The sequence below is a fragment of the Mustela nigripes genome, chromosome 1 (genome assembly GCF_022355385.1).
Source record: "Mustela nigripes isolate SB6536 chromosome 1, MUSNIG.SB6536, whole genome shotgun sequence".
In the NCBI taxonomy this organism is placed as follows: Eukaryota; Metazoa; Chordata; class Mammalia; order Carnivora; family Mustelidae; genus Mustela; species Mustela nigripes.
In genome coordinates, this window is record NC_081557.1 from 81,858,090 (window position 1) to 81,878,508 (window position 20,419).

At 47.2% G+C, this 20,419-nt stretch overlaps 1 protein-coding gene across 3 annotated transcripts in view; it reads left to right on the top strand.

Annotated features, from left to right (window-relative positions):
* The window catches only part of ETS1 (ETS proto-oncogene 1, transcription factor), a 129,355-nt gene that overhangs the window by 102,623 nt on the left and 6,313 nt on the right, over positions 1-20,419 (top strand). For all 3 annotated transcript variants that reach the window (XM_059413978.1, XM_059413984.1, XM_059413988.1), the window contains one exon: positions 3,163-3,423. In XM_059413978.1, the coding sequence (XP_059269961.1) occupies positions 3,163-3,423 (261 nt within the window). The remainder of the gene's footprint in view (positions 1-3,162; positions 3,424-20,419) is intronic.

Sequence of the window (20,419 nt, forward strand, 5' to 3'; positions counted from 1 at the left end):
CAGGGGCCATAAATGTCGTCGTCGTCGTCTTCTTCGAGCGTCAGTCTCGTGCTTCCTCCCAGCAGGCCCTAGGAAGAGTGGCAGAGGCCCTGCAGAGGGAAAGTCCCTAGCAAAATCTGAACCTGCAGTCTTCCTTCTTAGGGCCTCAGGGTGTTTGTGTGTCAGACCGAAGGGGATGGGTGGAACCAGTTTTGCCTTCCCCTTTCTGACTCTTTTTTCTTATTTTTGGATGCATGTCTATTTAAATACACACACATGTGTGTGTGTGTATCTTTTTTTTTCTTTTTTCTTCAGGCAGGTCAAAGCAACAAAACTACTTTCTTTCTCCTGGGACTGTCTGTGCATGTATGTGATGAGGCCAGGGCTGAGGGTTGGGCCTAGCCATAGTGTCACTCGGGGAGCTCTGCCATCACCTTGTTTCTAAATTGTGCCTGGCTTTACTTTTCTATGATCGTCCCTTCTGTCTCTCCTTCTCTCGGTCCTGGGTTTGGGGCTCCATCATCCTTCCAACCCCATGTCAGTTTCTGGGGAGCAGATCGCGACCCGTACAAAGAGGCAGGAGTTGTTTCTCTCTGACCCTGTTCCCCTTCCCTCACAGCAAACCGACCATGGCGTTGGCCCCCGAGAGGAAGCCCTTGTTGTTCACAGCTGCTGTCTGCATGTTAGAGGTCCTGCAGACCTGCCCTCGGATGCGTGGTGATTGGTTAGACAGAAAGCATGACTGTTGGCTGGTGATTAGTAGTAATGATCACAGTATCTGTGGACCGCATTATAGGATACAAAGCGCTTCTGTGTCCCTCTTCTTCAGACTCTAAGTACTGTCTTTGTGTCAGTGTGTCCAGAGCGTTGCTGGGGAGGGTCCCCCGTCTGCTGCGTAGCGTGCTCTGAGGTCTGTCTGGTGGAGTCAGATGGCTTTGGAAGGCCTTGCTCTGAGACAGTTCACAGAGAAGCTGGCCGGTGGGCGTTTTAGAGGACACAGGCTTCCCTGCCTGAGCACAGTAGCATAACTGAGTGCCTCATCCAGTTGGAGCCAACCCATTTTTGGAGAAAATACCCGTAAACGAAGGTTCCCAGCTCCAGGATTGTGAAATAGAGCTAAAATGAAAGCAGCCTACTGCTCTAAACCACAACTCTCAACAGAGTTACATTTGGCTCATGTTTGAGAAGCTGCCAGAGGGTGGTTATGGCCTAGTTTCGTGCCCTTGCTTCTCGGGGCTCCTTGGAGACTCAGCTCGCCTGCTTTGGAAAGTTCAGTCTATGTGCCCTCCAAATGGAAAAGTGACTGATAGAGAATCGTTTCAGAGCGATTGAGGTAGAAATGCTGCCTAAGTATCAGTCACTTGCTGGGTGTTCTCCATGAAGAGATGAGTTGTCTTTCTTAAGCTGTTGGTGTGTTTGCCTTGTGGAGAACCTGAATGACCATTAAGATGGGTATCTGGTCTCAGCAAACACCTCTTGAGGAGATGCCGCCAATTTTCCTTGTTCTATTAAAAAGAGGCTATTGCATTCCGGTTGTAGGCTGTTTTCTTGAGTCTTTTCCTGTGAATTTCTGGAAGAGACTATTCTTTCATTTGTTAGGATAATAAAAAACTTACAGATATGCCAGTGGGTGGGGTAGGCAGTGCCAGGAACTCATGGAGAGCTCCTAGTTTGCCTTCTGGAGATTACTCTTCTTTGGATGACTCGAGGAAGGAATGAGATTAAGTGGATATACCTACCTTTCTGTTTGCAGCAGCACTGGAGGGGATAAGAGGTTTGGGAAATCTTCTTACAACAGTAGCTTTGCAAAAAGTATATATTTAACTGAATACCTTTTATTGTGGATTTTTTTGGTTGCGTGTTTAAATTTTATGAGCAACATATCTTCCCTCCTAATTACTATACATCTAATTTTGGATTGGACACCATAATTAAGTATTTGAATTCCATTCTTTTAACCAATTCTCACTATTATGAAGGGGAGAATATGCCAGAAACCCACCAGTATTAGCTTGTATCGGCGGGCCGTATTCTGGGATTTGAACTTTATAGCAGACCTGCTGCCCCTAAACAGTGTAGAGTTGACATGTTATTTCTACACACACGTCTGTCACGTCCGTTTGCCTCTTGGCTTGTGATGACCTGAGACGGTCATGGAGTCTCCCGTGATTTAATTTAGGTTACCTGAAAAATCTCTGAAAGGAGAACACAGAAAATATTCCTGTGAGCTTTTCAGCTTTTAGATACATTTATTTTCCTCCAAATTATTTATTTTTTTTTGGTTTGTCTCCCTTTTCATGGCATTTTTGCCAATGGAAATTTCTCTAGAGCTATTACGCAATCATAACAGCTGTTTATAACCTGGTTTGGGAAATTAATGAACTTGCATGATCTTGTGGTCAGTTAAGAATGCCTTAAGCAACTCATGGAGTAAAGGATTTCTGACATAGCTATGGACCTTAACTCTTTAATCAACTCCTTTATGTTTTATTGCACCCACTCCCCCACTGAAGTATAAATTTCAAACACAAAATTGTACTTAGAGAAGATGAAGACCATGGATTTCTGTTTAGAAGAGCGATAGTGGTTCTTTTTTTTAACCTCCTGGAAAAAACATCTCATAACTTCTTTTTCTATTTGAGATGTCATGGAGGCAGGGCATAGATTTCATTTTAAAATAGTATTTGGAAAAAATGCTAAAAAATAACACTTAAGTTCCAAGGTCAGGGAAGGTCAATCCGCTCTTAGTCTAATGGAATATTTTTTCTTATGACCAAAATATTTTGCCAAATTGGGCCTTTTGAAATCAGCTCATTGGCCTGAGTGGGAATAGGGAGTTAAGCCTGACTGCTGCGATTCCTTCATCTCTTCGTTGAATCGAATACGTCAGCCGGAAATTCCGTAAGATCCAGTGTGATTCTCCACTTTCGGATTTCCGGCCCCAGGAATCTTGAGGCCCCACAGACTGCCGTCTCTCTCAGACAGACCAGAGCAGCGTGATTTCGGCCCTGTGGGGCGCCCTTCCCCAGCGTAAACCCCTGAGCTTCCGTTTCCACTGGCCTCTCCCTTCTTCCATCCCTTCTGCAGGTCTGATTAGCAACCCGTCCTCACGAAGAGGGTTTTTACAGTTGTCTCTTCCCAATTCCTCCTCCCCTGCCCTCTTCCCACCTCCTTTACCTCCAGGTAAGCTCGGGGGCCAGGACTCTTTTGAGAGCGTGGAGAGCTACGATAGCTGTGACCGCCTCACCCAGTCCTGGAGCAGCCAGTCATCCTTCAACAGCCTGCAGCGCGTCCCCTCCTATGACAGCTTCGACTCAGAGGACTATCCAGCTGCCCTACCCAACCACAAGCCCAAGGGCACCTTCAAGGACTATGTGCGTGACCGTGCTGACCTCAACAAGGACAAGCCTGTCATTCCTGCTGCTGCCCTGGCTGGCTACACAGGTAGGCGTCCTGCCCCTACCTCAGCAGCCTCTGTGGGCTTGTCGCCATGGGTGGGCTCGGTGCTGGAAGGCATCATGCACAGATCCCTAGAGACTCTCTTTTTTGGCTGAGTGGGGAGAAGAAGACAGTAAGAGGTCTGGTCAGTCTCTCACACCACTCTGTTTGTGAATGGCCATCGATTTTTGGAAGTAAACAGTATCATTCTATCCCAGGGGATCATTTCCAAGAGTGGTGGGAAGAACTTCTCTCTCAAGGGCATCATTGAATGGCCATACTCTAGAGTCTTCTGGAGTAGCATTCTCATTAGGCTAGCTATTCAAATAGGAAGAGAAGCCTTAGTCACCCTATGCTCTATCCAGAGCCTCTGTAGGAAACCCTTTTTGTTTGTTTGTTTGTTTGTTTGTTTCTCATTTAGCTTTATTATTGACTTTCTTCTAGGAGTGAAAGTTCTAGTAGTGGTGAATGAAGAAAGAACATAGGGAAAGGAAGATGGATGTTGAGAGCTTAGGCTTTGATTGAGAATCTGCTGATAAAATAGTTCATTGACTGAGTGAGTTGTTAGCACAGGTGCTGCCTAACCTTGGAGACATGTGATGAGTGTATCTGAGAAGTATCCAAGGAGCATTTACGGGTTAACTTAGATCCTTTCTGTAGGAATGTAGTATTTTCTAAGAATTAGGAATTGTGTTGTGAGTGAAGCTTACTTTAAGCTTTGATCACTCAACTGTGGTGTAGGCCACTCTTCTCTTCAGCTCCATGCTGGAGAGGTTGACTCGTGGGGACCCTTTCTGTGGATGGAGGCAAACTGTCCTACCTGTGTTTCTAGGGAGGTACTGGTTTGATCTTAGGAGTGTACTTGATCCTTATTCCTGTGTCAGGGAGGTCTCAAGATTTTACTAGGAAAGCCAGCTGAGCTTTGAACAACTCAGAAGCTTGGAGAAATGACTCCTTCAGAGATCAGAAGTACGCCTTTTATGCCGCATCCCACATAGCTCCTCAGGCCGTGCATTGCACGAATTGGTGCTCAGCACTTATGTCTGTGTTTTGAGGAAGTGACAAGGTCTCTATAGAGAGTCAGGACCCGAAAAGACGTAAACGCCTCCTACCCTGTTCTTTCTACTGGAACCTCCCATAGTTTTTGCTTGGACATCACTAGTGTGTCACTAGTGGGAACATACTGCCTTTCAAGTGGATCCTCTTCCATCTCTGGACTGCAGACTGTTAGAGAGGAGGCCCCCTTCCATTAAGGACGTCTGGAATGAGGAGAAGCACATTCAGTGTCTTTCAAGATGTGCGAGATTGCTGGTTCCTGTAGCTTTAGCTCCTAAGTATTTTAAGCCCTGGACTCCGGTTGGATACTCATGAAGGAGGGAGAAGTGCAGCTTAATCAGGGGGAGAAAGGAAAGGCCAGGGAGCCTCCAGCATGATCCCGAGGACTTTGCAGGTGGCGGGGTCTCTAACTGGTGGTGCTTGCTTCCTTTCCCCTGGGCTCTGCCATTTGCCAAGGGTAAAGTCCAGCTCGTCTGCAGCTTCCAGCAAGCCCTCACATTGCTTTGTCCTTATTGGAAGTATTTCTGTATTCTTTCTGGCATCATCTCCCTTATAACCACCAGCATCGATGATCACCGTTCTTCTCCCATGGCATTATTCTCTTTTAGCTAGGTACGTCATAATGAAAAGTTTGCTACTTAGGGTGGTTTTGTGGATAACGAGATGAATAAACTAACTTGAAGTTCTAAAGTTGGGTTATGGTCAAAGAAATCCTTACGGTTGAAGTCAGCCTTCATGGGATAAGATTCTGGTAAGGATATCTGGCTGCACTGCAGGAGATCTAGAAGTTTCTGGGAAAGGTAAAAGCCTGATGTGCACCTCAGCTAGAAACCGCTCTGAAAGTGTGACATGTATTAGTTACTGCATTTTCTATTGGGAGAAATCTGCAGAGCTAACAGTCTATGAGAGCGACTCAAGGCGCTTTGAGATGATCTTAGTATCTCCGAAGAATTATCTAAGAGTTGGGGAATCTTTTCAAGTGTCCCAGTTTCAGGGTGAGACAGAAAGGGGTGAGTTGGAAATTCTAAGAACTAGGAACAAATATGAAATACAAAATAGAGACATGAACTGCAGTCAAGATAGTTAACATCTGTATGCTGCCCGAGAATCTTCTCTGGCGATCTACACTCACAGCCAAACCGATAAGAGCCTCAGAAAGTTCTCTTAGCACAAATGTAGGTCTGTCCTGGAGGTCTCAGTTATGATGGATGGCCCCCTTTATCTGGATGGGTTTTTTTAAAAGGTGCTCTCAGCATCCCCCCCTCCTTCCTCTGTCTCTCTGTCTCTCTGTCTTTTTCTCTCTCTAAGGGAATAAAACATTCAGTGAGTGGAAGAAAAGCCAAGGTGACTTAGTGAAAGGTCTCAAAGACTAAATTCAAGGTCTCTTGAATTTAAAAGTACGTTTTAAGCATCTCACCACCCAGTGTTCCTCTCTGACCCTGGGGATGTAACTGTTCCCACCATCTCAGATGGTGGTAAGAACAATAGCCCAGAAAACAGAAGTCCCTTGCCCCCTCCCCCACCCCAGTTCTAGCACACTGCGTGATTTTAGGCAAATTTACCTTGTACCCTTTTCTACTTTTAGTGAAGTGGAAGTGTTCATCCTTATCTTGGTGGTGGGAGATCTGTGAAAATGTAATATAACTAAATCAATTAATTAAACAAATGAATGCTAGACGTTGTACTAGACATGGGGTGCCGGGAGCTCCGTTTTAATAAATCCGTTGTTTCAGCAAATGTTTCTGAGCACATGTCGAGTGTAGATAAGGGCCAGTTGCCCTTGGGAGGTTCATTATCTGGTCGAATTCAAGATATTATAATTGTCCTTAGACTTGGACTGGATTTTCTTCATGCTGTGGTCTGAGTGAAAGTCAGGATTTGTAAGGCATGTGGGGGCCAGCTAAAATTTTGGTGATGTTTACCCTGGGCTCAGTGCCTGGCAAGTATCTGTCCACCCTGCAGACTAATTCTACACGGTGGTTCCCTTGCCCTTGCATGTTCCTTGTTGGTCCCTCATCATTCCAGGTACATCCTAGGGAGCGGGGAGAGAGTTAGAGGAACATCCCTAGGCAGCCCTCTCCACCAGCCTGGGAGCATGACCTTACACCTGACCTTACATAGATGTGTTAAGGTGAGCTGAAGTTTGGAAAGTGCTTTGGAAAGTAGAAAGCATTGCTTGAATGCTGGCAAACTTCTTATTGCTCATAAAAATCAGACCCATTTTTCTAGTTCACGTGGGGCCTCCTTTTTGTTCATTCCCTCAAAATCCCAATACTCTAGAGTATATGTGGCTGCCCCGTAGGAGCAGTGACACCGTTATATCAGCATTATTTGGCCTGAACTACAGTGTGTACACATGGCCCCCTCAAGCCGGGAAGAGTCATTTCCCTGCCATTACACGCAGGGGGCCTTTGTCTATATCACCTTCAAAGGAAGACATTTCACTTCTTCATGTAATGTCTTCGTTACTGCACTGTACGTGTGGAAATCAGTTAGAAACTGAATTTTCACATTCTCTTGCACAGTTACATTCTTCCTCCGAAGATAAGAAAATTGCATCAACCTTCACTGGGCTCCCATGGCAACTTGTTAAATTAGGTCAAGATGTGGGGGCAGATAACATGGCTTGAAAGCCTGCCTGTGCGCGGAGTTAAGAATACATCAAATGCAGTGCTGGCTTCCGCCAAAATGTACCTTCTTACCTTACTGTGAACTGCTTACGGTTATCAGACTGATACAATCAGAAAGCTCCTTTTTTTCTTGTTTGAAGATACATTATGAACCCCATCTAATTACAAAACAATCCCAGAGAAAGTGCCCCAGTGTTTTCTATCTATTTAATTGACCTAAGCAAAATGCTTTCCAGATCCCTGAAAAAGGTAGGGATCTCTGATTTTGTTTGTTTGTTTGTTTTTGTTTTTCCCAAATGCAGTAGCTATAGAAAAATATACTGGATTGTCAACTGGTATTCTCTTCTCTCCCAGCCCCATTTAATGGATGGTGAAACTGAGGCACAAAAAGTGACTTATTCAAGACCAGATAATTGGCATGTACACAGAAATAGCTCCTGAATTGAATCTTAAGTGCCAGATGTCTCACTCGACCAGGAAATCTTTCTTGGTGTTAAAGAAAGAGAATACTTATGGGTTATCTCAGTTGCTTTCCTACAGTAGAGTAGGGGGCCTTGAGTCTCGCTTGTTACCAATTAGCACTTGTTACCAATTGTATATGGGTTAGGGCTGTGTAGGACATAGTACTAGCCTTTGGCTTCAATCTGGAGTCATCGGCCTACAGTCACCTTCACTGAACTTCATTCCAGATTGCCAGACAGATAAGGCATCGCCGCAGATAAGACATCTGTTCCTAGCACTTCTGCAGCTGTTCCTGAGCCGGCCTGGTAGTAAAGCCATTGTTCTCCCGTGCCCGGGTATGTCCCCACCCACAGTTGCAACATTGTGAACAAGGTGGCAAGGGTCTCTTTTTCATCCGGAAGCCTGAAAAAGGCTAAACCCAAAGCTACTTGTCAACCATCACCAAATTCTGTCTTCTAGTGCTGTGCAGATCCATGAAAATGCAATCCCTCATTCTCCTTATGGCTCAATCTGGCACTATCTGAAATTCAACTTTTAGATACTTTTGTATGAAACATCACACATACATACACACACACACACAGTGCTAGTCCCGTAGAAGAAGAAGCCCCGTACATTCTCTCTAGGTCCTCTCAAATTGCTTCAGGCCTCAAAGAAATCTTGCCAAGTCCTAGGAGGCTCTAGAGACAGTCTCAAGTCATACAGTAAGAAAGTCCCTAGGCCAAGCCCAGAACCTTGGAGTTCTGGCTCGTAGTTAAGTTTTAGGGTTCAGTAACCCAGAGCTGCTGCTAAAACATGTTTTTGAAAATAAACAACTTCATTGCAAAGGAAGTGCTTCAAAGCCCTTCAGTGCAGAATGAAACCTGAGATTTGGCAGCATTACCTGAAATCACAGTTTTCTGAAGCAAAACTGGATTGCAAAACACTCTCAGGGCACTCAGATACAAATAAAAACTAAGGAAGCTTTTGGTTCGAGCCTGTGTTCCTGATAAGGAAAGGGGAGAGGGGTCACAGTGCAGTGTGAATTTGTGCACAAGAGTTCTAAAATTCTAAACCCAGGTGGGTATGTTATTAGGAATAGCATGGAGCTTTTTAATTTGAGGGTGAAGGGAAGGGTGATTACCCGACCCAGGCTCTAGAATATTGTGTCTGTACAAATGCTATCAGTATAAGACTGTGAATTGAAGAAGAAACAACTTGTTGACATGAATATCGAACTCTGGTCCCTTTTTGGGGCCTGAGCTGCCTTTTCCTGGGGCCCTGAGGTTCTTGGGCAGGCAAAGCTGGAGCTGGCCCTCAGGCTTTCAGGGGGGGTCCATCACAGTCTCCCTGTGGAGTATCCTTGGGCAGCACCTGAAAGGAAGAAAAGAGCTCAGAAATGAGAAATAGTGGCCCAGAGAGAGTGTCTTGCCTTTCTGGCTCAGAGGCCCTGTGATTACCAGGTTGCAGGAAGCCAGGAGGACCCCTGTGGCCCAAATGGGACCAGCATCTCAGAAGCTGGGTGGGATTCCAATTCTCTGTGCTGTGGGTTAACATGCTGCCCAGTGCTGAGACTGATGGGAAAATACTTTGGAGCATGGGGGAGGTAAGCCTCTTGAGAGAGGAGAAGTCCCTTTCTGTGGCCCCATAGAGCACTTTCACTGCTCTGCCTCCTGCTTGGCTTTCTGACCGTTCTTCACCCTCTGCCACGAGCAGACAAAGATCACAGGGTAGCAGGATTCGGCCTCCCTGTTCGTTTTTTTTTTTTTTTTTCCCCCTCCCCTAAATGTCTTTTAAAAAAATATGGAAAGGGAGGTTCCCCTTTTCCGCCAGTTGTTTATGAAGGCCTCTGCTGACTGAACCCCTCCTTGTAATAATTCAGTTACAGCAACACCTTGCAAACCGACTCTACCCATTTCCACTTCACAAAACGTGCCTCGTGTCCCTGGTGCTGTTTCCAGCCACCAGAGGCTGAGTGGGTGTGTGGATTTGGGATGGCAGGAAACTCGCCAGGTGACCCCTTCCTTCTGGGGACAGGCCCCCCTGCCTGTTTGGGAGGCGTCCCGAAGTCTTGCATTTTGTTGGTCACTGTTTCTTTAACCAAATCTAACTACAGAGGCTGGAACTGGGTGGTGACAGTTCTGGAATTCGGCTCTGTCTCCTGGAGGCTCCACCTTTTTTGTCTTTGAAGTAAAATGTTTCCACTGAGCCAAATCCAGCCCGGGTGCTGCCGAGGCCTCGGTACCTTGTGGCGCTTCACCAGCAGGCCCGGGAAACTCCCTGCAGCTTCCATTGGGAAAGGCCCTGCTAGAGGTCCCAGATGCCTGGTGCCCCTTGGCATCTTTCTCCTGGATGGCCTTCGCTGCTCCAGGGAAAGAGTGGCACATTCACTGGTCCCTCCACCTACGGACTTCGTTCAAGGGAAGCTGTTCTCTTCCTGTCCTGCCAACAGCAGCTTTCCTGTGCAGCCCCCTGGTTGTATAGCCTGTCCCCTGGAACTGCCTTCTCGTCTCAGTCCTGGTAAAGAATCCAAGAGGGAGGCCTTGCCAGGCTCTGTGAGCCCTGGTATGTTTCCCATAGGCGTGAAGAGCCAGAGTCGGGAGCCAGGCAGCCTGAGTGTGATCCGGCTCTGCCTTGGACCACGTGTGACCTCAGGCAGGCTCGCCTGCCTGTGCCTTGGGATTCCCATCGGCAAGATGCTGATAATAATAGTTTCTATCTCAGGGGGTTGTTGGGAGCACTGAAGGCAGAGTTTGTGGAAAGCACTCAGAACCCTTGCTAGGCACATAGCGAGTACCGCTGTTCCGTATTATCCCCCAACCTTCACCTTTCCCATATAATTCTTTTTTTAAAGATTTTATTTATTATTTATTTGAGAGAGAAAGAGGGTGCACAAGATGGGGGAAAGGGTAGAGGCAGAGGGACAAGCAGGTTCCTCGCTGAGCAGGGAGTGTGACGCGGGACTCAATCCCAGGACTTGGGATCGTGACCTGAGCCCAAGGCATGTGTTTAATCAACTGGGCCACCCAGGCACCCCTCTGCTTTAATTCTATATTTATATTCCTCGAGGTTAGGGGACAGTGTATTTTATTTAGTAAATGCCAGTAATTGGTAGCAGTGACTTAGGGCACAGAAGATTCTTAATATCGGATCAGGTCATTTCAGCTCTTCAGCTCAGCCCACGGGTGCATTAAGCTCCCCTTGTGTCCTAGTCTCTTTCATGTACATTACCCTTTTTTTTTTTTAAACTGTCACCAACAACCGCACAAGGTAGCTTTAGTCATTCTTACTGTACCAATGAGGGAATCAAGGTTCAGACAGGGAAAGAGGTCCAGCCTGAAGTCACATCGAAAACCACAAGGAAGATGCCTTTTGAAGTTTTTCATGTTGTCAGACAATTAGTTGGGAAACAGTCACTCTCAGGGACATGTTCCTGTGTTGTTTGGGGTCTGCAAAGGTACAGATGGCAAGACACAGTTAGACTCGCAAGACGTGTTGGTGTGTGAGGGGTTTCTGGGAAGGACAGAGTGAGGGATGGCCAGGGAGGTCAGGGAGGCTTTCGACCATGCTAAAGGTCTCTTCCCTGGAAAAGGAGAGAGGGAAGGAGGATCTGGATAGGGAAGAGCCTCCCTCTGCAGCTCGGGTCCAAGAAAGGTTTGGCCAGGCTCCCAGGAAACTCTCAGGTCAAAGCTGCCCCGTGGAGGAACCCATGTTCCCTCCTCCTGCAGTGGGAGGTCTCAGTCGCCTCTTGTCTTGGCTGTCGCCGCTCAGGTGACTACCACATCACGCCCGACTGATGATTGTGTGTTGTCAGATAGGCCGGCATGGCTTTTCTGTTTGGCTGGTAGTACAGTGGGGCTCCAGACCCTGGTCCCGATGCTCTCGGTGGCCCGCGGTAGGCTTCAGAGCTCCGTGCATTTATACTGTTGACTCTAACGAAGCATATGGCATTGTCTTCTGTGTGACTTACCTCTCCTTGAGAATCACAAGAGTGAAAATTCTCCTAAGGTGAGTGAATGTGAAAGTTTGAACTTTGGCAGGAGGCCCGAAGGCTCTTTGCTGGAGCGGTGCCCATGGGGCACAGCCCCGTGGAGGGGACTGACATTCAGAGCTGAGGTGGGTGCAGTTTCTTGTGCAAGTTCCCGAGGCCACGTTCTTGGTCCTTTCTTCTTTAAAAGCAAGGCGTAGGTAGGACATTCTCAGCTCTTCACACGACAGTGGAACAAAACATATTTCTTCTGATGCCCCTTGCTGTCATTCACGTTCTCTGTTGTCCAACCCAATCTGGCGACCATGTCTTCCATTTGGGGGGTGCGTGGATATTCTTTTCTGGATTAAGTTTGAAAACTTCGGTGCCCCGAAGACCACTTGGGATGTATGTCACCTCCCCAAAACTTCTAGCAGACTTTGCTCGTCATTCCTCTGACCCTTGATATGCAGGTGCAACTATATGGCAAGGATAAAATAAATCCCAGAGGTTCCACTCAGGCCACAAACTATGGGTTTCAGACTCCTCAACTTCATCTTTCTAAGCCTAATCAACGAACACATCTCTCTTTCTTCCTGTTACCTCAATACATCATAGGGAGGCATTGTTTTTAGACATTTGCATTGGTTCGAATAAGCATTTCTTGGGTTTCGAACAAAATTCTCACCCCATACCCTCAAATCCAAACGTAACCCATTTCTGGTGACTTCTGAAAACAGTCAGTTACCTAGAAGACATCAGAAGGAAAAGCTCTGAAGAACCCACTTCCTGACTTGAGCTTCCCCAGCTCTTGGTCCAAGTCTGTGTCTCAGTGGTAGGTTGAGTACGGTTAGACAGAGCCCTTGGGTTTGGAGGGAAGGGGCGCTGCATTTGAATATAGGCTGTCCCTTTAAGAGAAGACCAGTCTCCTTTCTCCTTCCACCCCCACACAGGTGGACTTGAAACATGCAGGTGTGAGGAGCCCACGCAAAAACAAGGGTCTTTCCTCCCCACGCTAAAGCGCGGAGTGGTCTTGTTCTCAGGACTGAGACAGACGGGCTGGGGAACCTCGCTTTTGTCTGTCCCATCTGGGGCAGCCTGGCCGACCTGTGGCCCGCCGTCTGGGCTCGTGGCCCGGTCTGTCTTAGACATTGATTAGCTGGACAGGACCTTTGGCTTTACCTTCAGTTCATGGCATGGGATCTGTCTCTAGGCCCGACGTTGGCGGCAATGCTGTTGCATTCCTGGGTCAGCCCTACCTATAATGAGGTAGAGTGTATTTTGTGAGGAGCATAACTGATTAGGGAGAAAAGCACATTGCGGGGAAAAGAGGATCTAGGTCTGTCTGTGGCCAAGATTTCCCCAAACCGTAAGTGTCTGTCATACTTTCACTTGCAAAACAGTTTGCATGTGTTCTTTTTGTGCTCACCTACTTTGAATCAGGGCCAGCACGTCACAGAGTTATCCCGAACTTGAACAGATCCACACTGGTCGTTCTCATGTACAGGATTTTTTAAAAAGGTCTCACATATATACTTTAACCTTACTCGTAGCCTGCAACGTTATCCTTTCCCAAAGTTGCCATGAGAAAGGCCAATTTAATTCTTGGAAGAATAATTGAATTTTATCTTGTGATTTTGCTGTGTTTATTTTTTAAAAATTTCATCCTTTTTGCTTGTCTTTGTTTGAAAAGTGTGCTTTCAAAAATACATTTTCTGTTGATTCATTCTTCTAGTCAATCCCACTGTCGTATTTTATATTGTTCCCAAAATGTTCAGCACTGTGACCACCTCTGCATATGTGTGTGTGTGTGTATTTAAATGTATATTTATATGTTTTTTAATAACAGGGACTCAATGGACATCTCTATAAAGTAGGGAGGACAGGATAACTATTTCCATTTTAGGGATGGGAAAACTAGAGCCCAGGGAGGTTAAATTAGTTGTGTAAGTTTGTGTAGTGAATCAGGGAGGAAGTGGGAGCGAAGTGCTGGAAGCTTGACCTCCCCACTTGGGGCATTCCTTGGGCATATATATATTTTTAATTTCTGAGAGTACTGTCTGCTCTCCTCTCCCAGTTTTCCACTGCCTGACACGTTTGTTTGTTTTTGATTTTTTTGAAATTCTTTCTCTCTTTTGGTCTAACGTGCCAGGGACACAGACTTGACATCAAAGGCAGGTTTCATGTGATTTGAGAGCTGTTTTCTAACTGGCTTCCATTGTCAGCTGCTGGCCCTTTTGGCAATAAATCCATCCATGTTCGTGAAGTTATCATTCATTATATAATGTTCATGGAGAGTGTTTTTCAAGCCCCTGTCAGATAATATTCTTTGTGTTTGTGTGCTAAATTACTAGAACCTGTATGCCCCACTGCTACCCTTGAGCTATTAGCCATTGATACAGGAACTTAGTGATGGAACATGTGACTCATTGGACAGGGGCGCTGTTGGCTGGTTATGCAATGTACCATAGTTAGATCGTGCTGGAGTTGAGAGGAGATCAGGTTGGGGTGGAGGCAGGAGATGGGCATCACTCCGAAGAAGTGGGAAAAAGGTACTTACAGACATATCCCCATGCCAAAATATCAAGCAGTATCTGCCCTTCCTTTCCTTTTAACAATCCTCCCAGTGGTGGCCAAACCATCCAACAGTCGTTTATCCCCAGGCAGAAGACAGCGGCAGCTTCACGGCTGATTTGGGTCCAGAGGGCAAGCCACTGTCAGGAGGTTTCCTGTTTGTCATTCACCTTCATTTCATATGGACTCAGTGGACAGGGATTTGGGCATCTTCAGTGAAGGATCATTCAGAAGCGGGTTGACAGGAAGGGCGTGGTGCTTATGAGGCTCCGGGGTCCCCCCACCCCGTACCAGCCACGGTGGGCACCTTCACGGTGGCAGCAGAGGAAGATAGATTGGTGAGCAGATGGGTCATTTCTGGATTCGCGTCTGCTGTTTTTGCCCTCTTCGTTTGGCTGTGGGTAGAGACACCTGGGTGGAAGGGAGGGGCAGTCAAGGCCCGTTCCTCTGCTTTAGGACCACCTGCCAGATGTGTGCTCTGAGGGCAGAGTCTTCCCTGTTGCAAGGGTGACCAACCATGCGAGTTTCATAGGTTAAAATAAATGTGGTGTCTTGCTCGCACTGAGGTGTTTGATTTGACTTTTAGAGTCAAGCTGAAGAGATTAACTTCTCAAAGTAGCAAATGAACCCCCAAAGGACAGGCCGTGTGGGTATGTTTTTATTTGGGGAACGTGTTGCTCCTATAGCCTGGGAGTCACTCATGTTGATTAGTCCCAGATAGGGTTTAATAGAGAGAGAGGGGCAGCTGGGGTAGATACCTTTCTGCAGAGGGAGGATGAATGTCTCAGCAGCATGAACCAGTAAATGTCTGTTGAGCTCTTGTCCGAAACCCCATACCTGCCACCCAGAAAAGAAGGCTCACGAAGCTTGAGTCTGGGCACCAGGGGGCCAACTGCAGGTGTCATTCAACAGCAAGTCGCTTTCGGACTATTGGTATTTCGGGGTGAGGCATCATCTACGCTTTACCTTGCACCAGTGAGAAAGCACCATCTCTGCTGTGAAAGCGTGCATCCCAGTGACAAGAGAGACAGGCACAGAGGACACAGACCATCAGGCTTGGCCTCGGTAGAAGCAAACCCATGAAAGAAGCTACCAGAGAACGTGACTGCCCTGTGCTGACCTCCGTCTGCACGGAAAGCAGCTCTCATAGGTTAGCCACATGCTGGGGCACAGACGAGGGTGTGAGGACCTGCAGGTGAAAGGAAAAAGAAACACGGCCGTCCAGCCCCGGTCGCCGTTCACCAGCAGCGAGTCCGTGACCATGCACCTGAAGATGAGAAGACATTGACAGGTGGCCAAGTGGAAAGGATGGTTCCCAGGAGGATCTTAGTAAAATCTTGTCCTTGCCCATGGCTGTGTATTGAACTTGTTCACTTAGACGCAGAGTTGGGGAACATTCAACCATGGCAGTGAAACAATAGGGGATTTTTTATAACTGGCTCTCCTTAAGAGAGATGGTGGGCCTTTCAGTTCCTAGACAAGGAGAAGGGACTTAAAACGTCACCCGGATGAGAAGGAATTTACCTGAAGCTTTGTCTTTTTTTTTTTTTTTTTTTTTTAAATGAGACTAATAACTTGGATCTCAAGTGCCTTGAGGGTCCCCACCTGACACTTCTGCTTCTGAGGTTCAGTCACGTTCTTCAGATCAGGACTGTCACTATTGTACTAAGAACTCTCCTCTTGCCCAGAAGCTTAGAAGAACAAAGCCAGCAGAGGAAATCCCCCAGCTATAGCCGGGGAGGGGGCTGGAGGGAGCAGTCAGCAGGGTGTGCGGGGCCCAGCCAGAGAGAGTGGTGTGTGTGTGTGTGTGTGTGTGTGTGTGTAGCCCTCCCTCCTTCACTTCTTCGGAGAGAGACTTCCTTCTAACAGGGACCCCTCTGTTGTTGTGGCTGAGAGTTTCTACTTGAGAAGCATAGTTTCCCAGTGATGCCACCGGATTCCTGATGTGTGACACCCCGGGGCAGCATGGTGAAGGACGTCGTTGACTGCCTTGGGGCCCCCAGACAGGGACACCATTGTGAGTCACATTGAGTGTGTGAACTCCCCCTTCCCATGACTGGCACTATTCTTAGTACCATTCTCTGCTTCCTGGGACAAAGGTCACTGGGAGCACCGTCTAGTTGGGTGGGTGGATGCGGCTGGGCCCGGGGTGAGAGGAGGCACAGGGAGAATGAGGAAGAGCCTTTACAATTTGAGGATATGTTGGAGCAAGGGCGAGGGATGGAGGAGCCCTGCAGCCCCGGGGATTTGGGCTGAGATACACTAAGCAATCTAGAAACATCCTCTGGGAGAGTCTGTAACCGGCACTGCTAGTCTCATTTCCGGGTTTCAACAAGTCTGGGGCCTAGGACGTTCCCTTGGGCCTAGACATGGATGGGACAAGCGGGGTCAACCCAGTGTGCATTGCCATCCTGGAGCTACCTGCCAGCTGTGTGCTTCCCTCCGGGGATCCTGATATCCCTTCCCAGACCTGCAATGAACGTGACCAGGCTCCTGTGCAGGACTGTCCACAAGTCCAGCTCCGTAATGGACCTACCGCGGACCCGGAGCTCTTACTGAGACCTGGCGTTTCCAGCTGGGAGAATAATTCCACGTCCTTCCTATTTACGGCTCCCCACCACCAAAAGGGCCCTTTAGGAGTTAGCCAAAGGGAGGAATCTTTGGGGGGGAGGGTAATCTCATGGATTCTTTTCATTTGGTTCCACATCCTGTACTTTCTGAAGGGCAAACAGCCACTTTAGGAATCCCACGGCAGGAGCCTTGCATGTGCCTGTCAGCCCTGGCTGGGCTTCCGGGATCTTCCTTGCAGAGTCAGGGAACAGAGACTTGAGCTGACATCACCCTATTTTGACTTTCTTGTTGTGAAGCTTTCAAGAGACATTCCTCCCTGTTCAAGTTCCTGTGCTTTGGTTAGGCATCTGGTTTTCCTATTTATGCTCCCTCTTGCCTTTGTTGTAAATAGCAAAAAAACCTTTTATAGTATCTCACCCATGGCCTAGGCTCCTAGTTCCCACATTTCACAGTCTTATGTTCCTTATGAACAGAGGAAAACTCACAATGAGACCAAAAAACAAAAAGCAAGCAAACAAAACACACACAAAAACCCACCAAACCCACAGACAGACAAGGGTTTACCCTGCCCCCCTCCCACCCCTGGCCGCCCAGGGAAGCAGGGTTGGCACAGACAGAAAGAACTTGTCCCTCTGACATTTCAGTTTGGGAAATGGCACTGGGCAGGAGAAAGAGCAGCAATAATTCTGTCTGACATCTGTGCCTCTGTGAGCTGGTTCCGGCGACAGGACTTACACACCCCCTTTGCACTTTCTGGCTGCCCCAGGGATCCCAAGGACGAGGAACTGGGATATGTTCCTGAGCCTCTCTCTTTGGGACTTGGGTCTTGCCTGCTGCTCCCTGCCAGCGACTAGGACTTACCTGGGTAGAAGGATCCCAAAATGTCCTTCCTTCCCCTTCGCTGAGCTTGGTGTGACTAGCCCTCCACTCCCCAAGGGAATGTGAAGATAATGGGAAAGAGGTTTGTAGGTAAATAGTGGGAGGGAGAAACAGTGAAGTATCATTAGCCTCACAGCTACCAGGAGGGGACGGACTCATGGGGCTGGACATATCACCTTTGGAGGTGAACACCAAGGTCCCCAGTGGTTGCATGGTCAATCAGGAGAACCACTGGCCAGCCCAGTGTCCCGTGTCTGCTGTGAGTGGTGAGGAAGAGATTTTTTTTTTTTTTAAAGCCGGGTTGTTTCTTTTATCCCATGGCTCCTCTCAACCAGGCAGCCCGTTCAGATTTCTGCCTTTGGGTGGGTCTTATTTAAGGACAAAGCAGTGCCAAGCTAAAGGATTTGGGGGTCAGACCGCCTGGGTTCCATTCACAGCCATTTTACTTCTGAATGGCCTTGGACGAGGCCAGGGGACAAGTGACCCAGGAACTCAGTGTCCTCTGTTGTAAAAATGGAAAAACAAATTTGCGAGTCCTAATACCTACTCCTTGGAGTTACTATGAGGAATAAATGAGATGAACATAAAGCATTACGCACAGTGTCCAGTGTGCGTGAGTATGCGACACGCCCGAGCTCTCATTTGCACTTTTCCTCATCAAGGGTCTTACAGTCACTTCTCTCTCTCCGTGTTTCGTTCGCTTGTCTATGGGCTTGGCCCGGGAGATGACTGACTGCAGACTCCAGGGCTCCTTCACGCAGTTTCCGAGTTGTTGACTGTTCCTGGTTATGTCTCTCTCCCAAAGAGTAGGAAGACAGTGCTGTCCTGTTGGGTGTAGCGTCCTCTTTGCTCCTCTTCTGGAAGCCTGCTCTTTTGCCGGGTTGTTTCAGTGGCTATTTGTGATTTTCTTGGCTAGCAAAGATTCCACAGCCTTTCTTAATAGAGACGCGTGGACTGATGCCTCCTGTCCAGAATGGCTTCTCCACCGATTCCTCCCATAATGTCCCGTTTTGTCCCATGAACCCAGGCAGGCAGTAGTGACTGGTACCTTGAACTCAAGGCCCACAAAACCTGCCAATATGCCTGAGTTGTAGGCAAAACCGCATTTTAACAGGCTGAGAAACAGAAGAGGGGTAAGGTTTTCCTGGGGACACCTTCTGGGCTGTTTCTTTGAATGAATGCTCAGTTATTTCGTTGGTCCACGGGATCATCTCATTCAAGAATATGCATAAGGTATTTCTTACAGGATGGTTTTCAAGAGTACAAGGTGCATTCTTAGAAGGATGAAGTGAAGCTATTTCATCTTCCAGTTTTAGCTTGGCCTGTGCTGGAGAGCACGCTGGGGTTCACCCCCAGCAGGTAGCCACTGGGGTTGGGAGAGGGGTGGGATGCTTCCTTTGGCTGTCTAGTGAATGTCCACGTCAGCTGCTCTTGCCCTGCTGCTTAGAGTCTGGAGGCCTGGGCACCGGACCCAGAACCATCACATTTACACCGTGCCCCAGAGCAAAGTCATCTTACTTTTCTGAACATTTTTCTTTTTGTTTCTTAATAGGATGGAAACACTAAGACTTGTTGTGCCTTGCCTATAGAGAGGGCTGGGGAGTGGATTTTAGGAGTTAGCAAAATGATGCATGGGAACATATCTTGTAGAAGTATAAGGTATAACAAGAGTTGACCCCTCTAGATCATAAGAACATATCTCTTTCTAGATGAAGAAAATTTATTTCCCATTGAATCTCACTTTCTTTGGATCAGACAGATCTGAAGCTCAGATTAAGGATGAGAGCCTTAGAAAGTCAAGTGTCCCTGTATGTGCTGGAGTGCTCCTGGCTTCCTTCATCTTTCCTCCTCTGCCCTGATGGCTTCTAAGATGGTGCTGTAAGTGTAGACCTGTAGCAAGCACCACAGACTTGAATCGTAATATTGAACCATGTTGTTTCTCCCTCTAGCTACACCCATGAACGAGATTGGAATCACTGGCAGCTTTGTCATATCTGAATAGAAAGTTATCTTACAAGGAAATCTATGAGCATAAATCCTTTAGCACGAGATAAGTGGACTATCAGAGTGTGTCTGGCTTTCCAGAACTAAGATCTTGGCAGTGTTGATGGCTAAGACAAGAGGATTGTGTGTGTGTGTGTGTGTGTGTGTGTGTGTGTGTGTGTAAGTTAGAATATACTGACCCAGGAAGAATTTCTGAGATTGTCCTCACCTGACCTCTGAAGATTTCTTGGGTGGCAGGTTAATCCCTTATACAGTGCTGATATTCTCCTTTCTTAGTTTGTGAGGCTGCCTGTAAGTGGCCTGGAGGAATGGGATGTAGTAGAGAGTATTATGACCTTATGACCAAAAGAATGTCTAACCTCTGTGTCCTTGTTGATGACCTTAGGATAGCAATCATTGTCACTTACAAATCAGGGACTGGAGGCTCTCTAATACAGAGAAGCACTTAAGAGCTTTGACTTAAGATGGGAAGTGGCAAGGTATTCCTTAGTTAATAACTGTATTACTAATCAAAGCAAACATGACTTAGTTCTTTTTTTTCTTTGTTTATCTGTTTATTTTAAAAGTAAAGTGTTTACTTTACTGTATACAGTAAAGTATACAGTTTACTGTATACAGTGTTAAATGTTTCATTTTTAAATTTATGACTCTCATTCTTAACTTTTTTTTTTAATTTATTTTCAGCATAACAGTATTCATTATTTTTGCACCACACCCAGTGCTCCATGCAATCCGTGCCCTCTATAATACCCACCACCTGGTACCCCGACCTCCCACCCCCCATCCCTTCAAAACCCTCAGATTGTTTTTCAGAGTCCATAGTCTCTCATGGTTCACCTCCCCTTCCAATTTACCCCAACTCCCTTCTCCTATCTCCCCA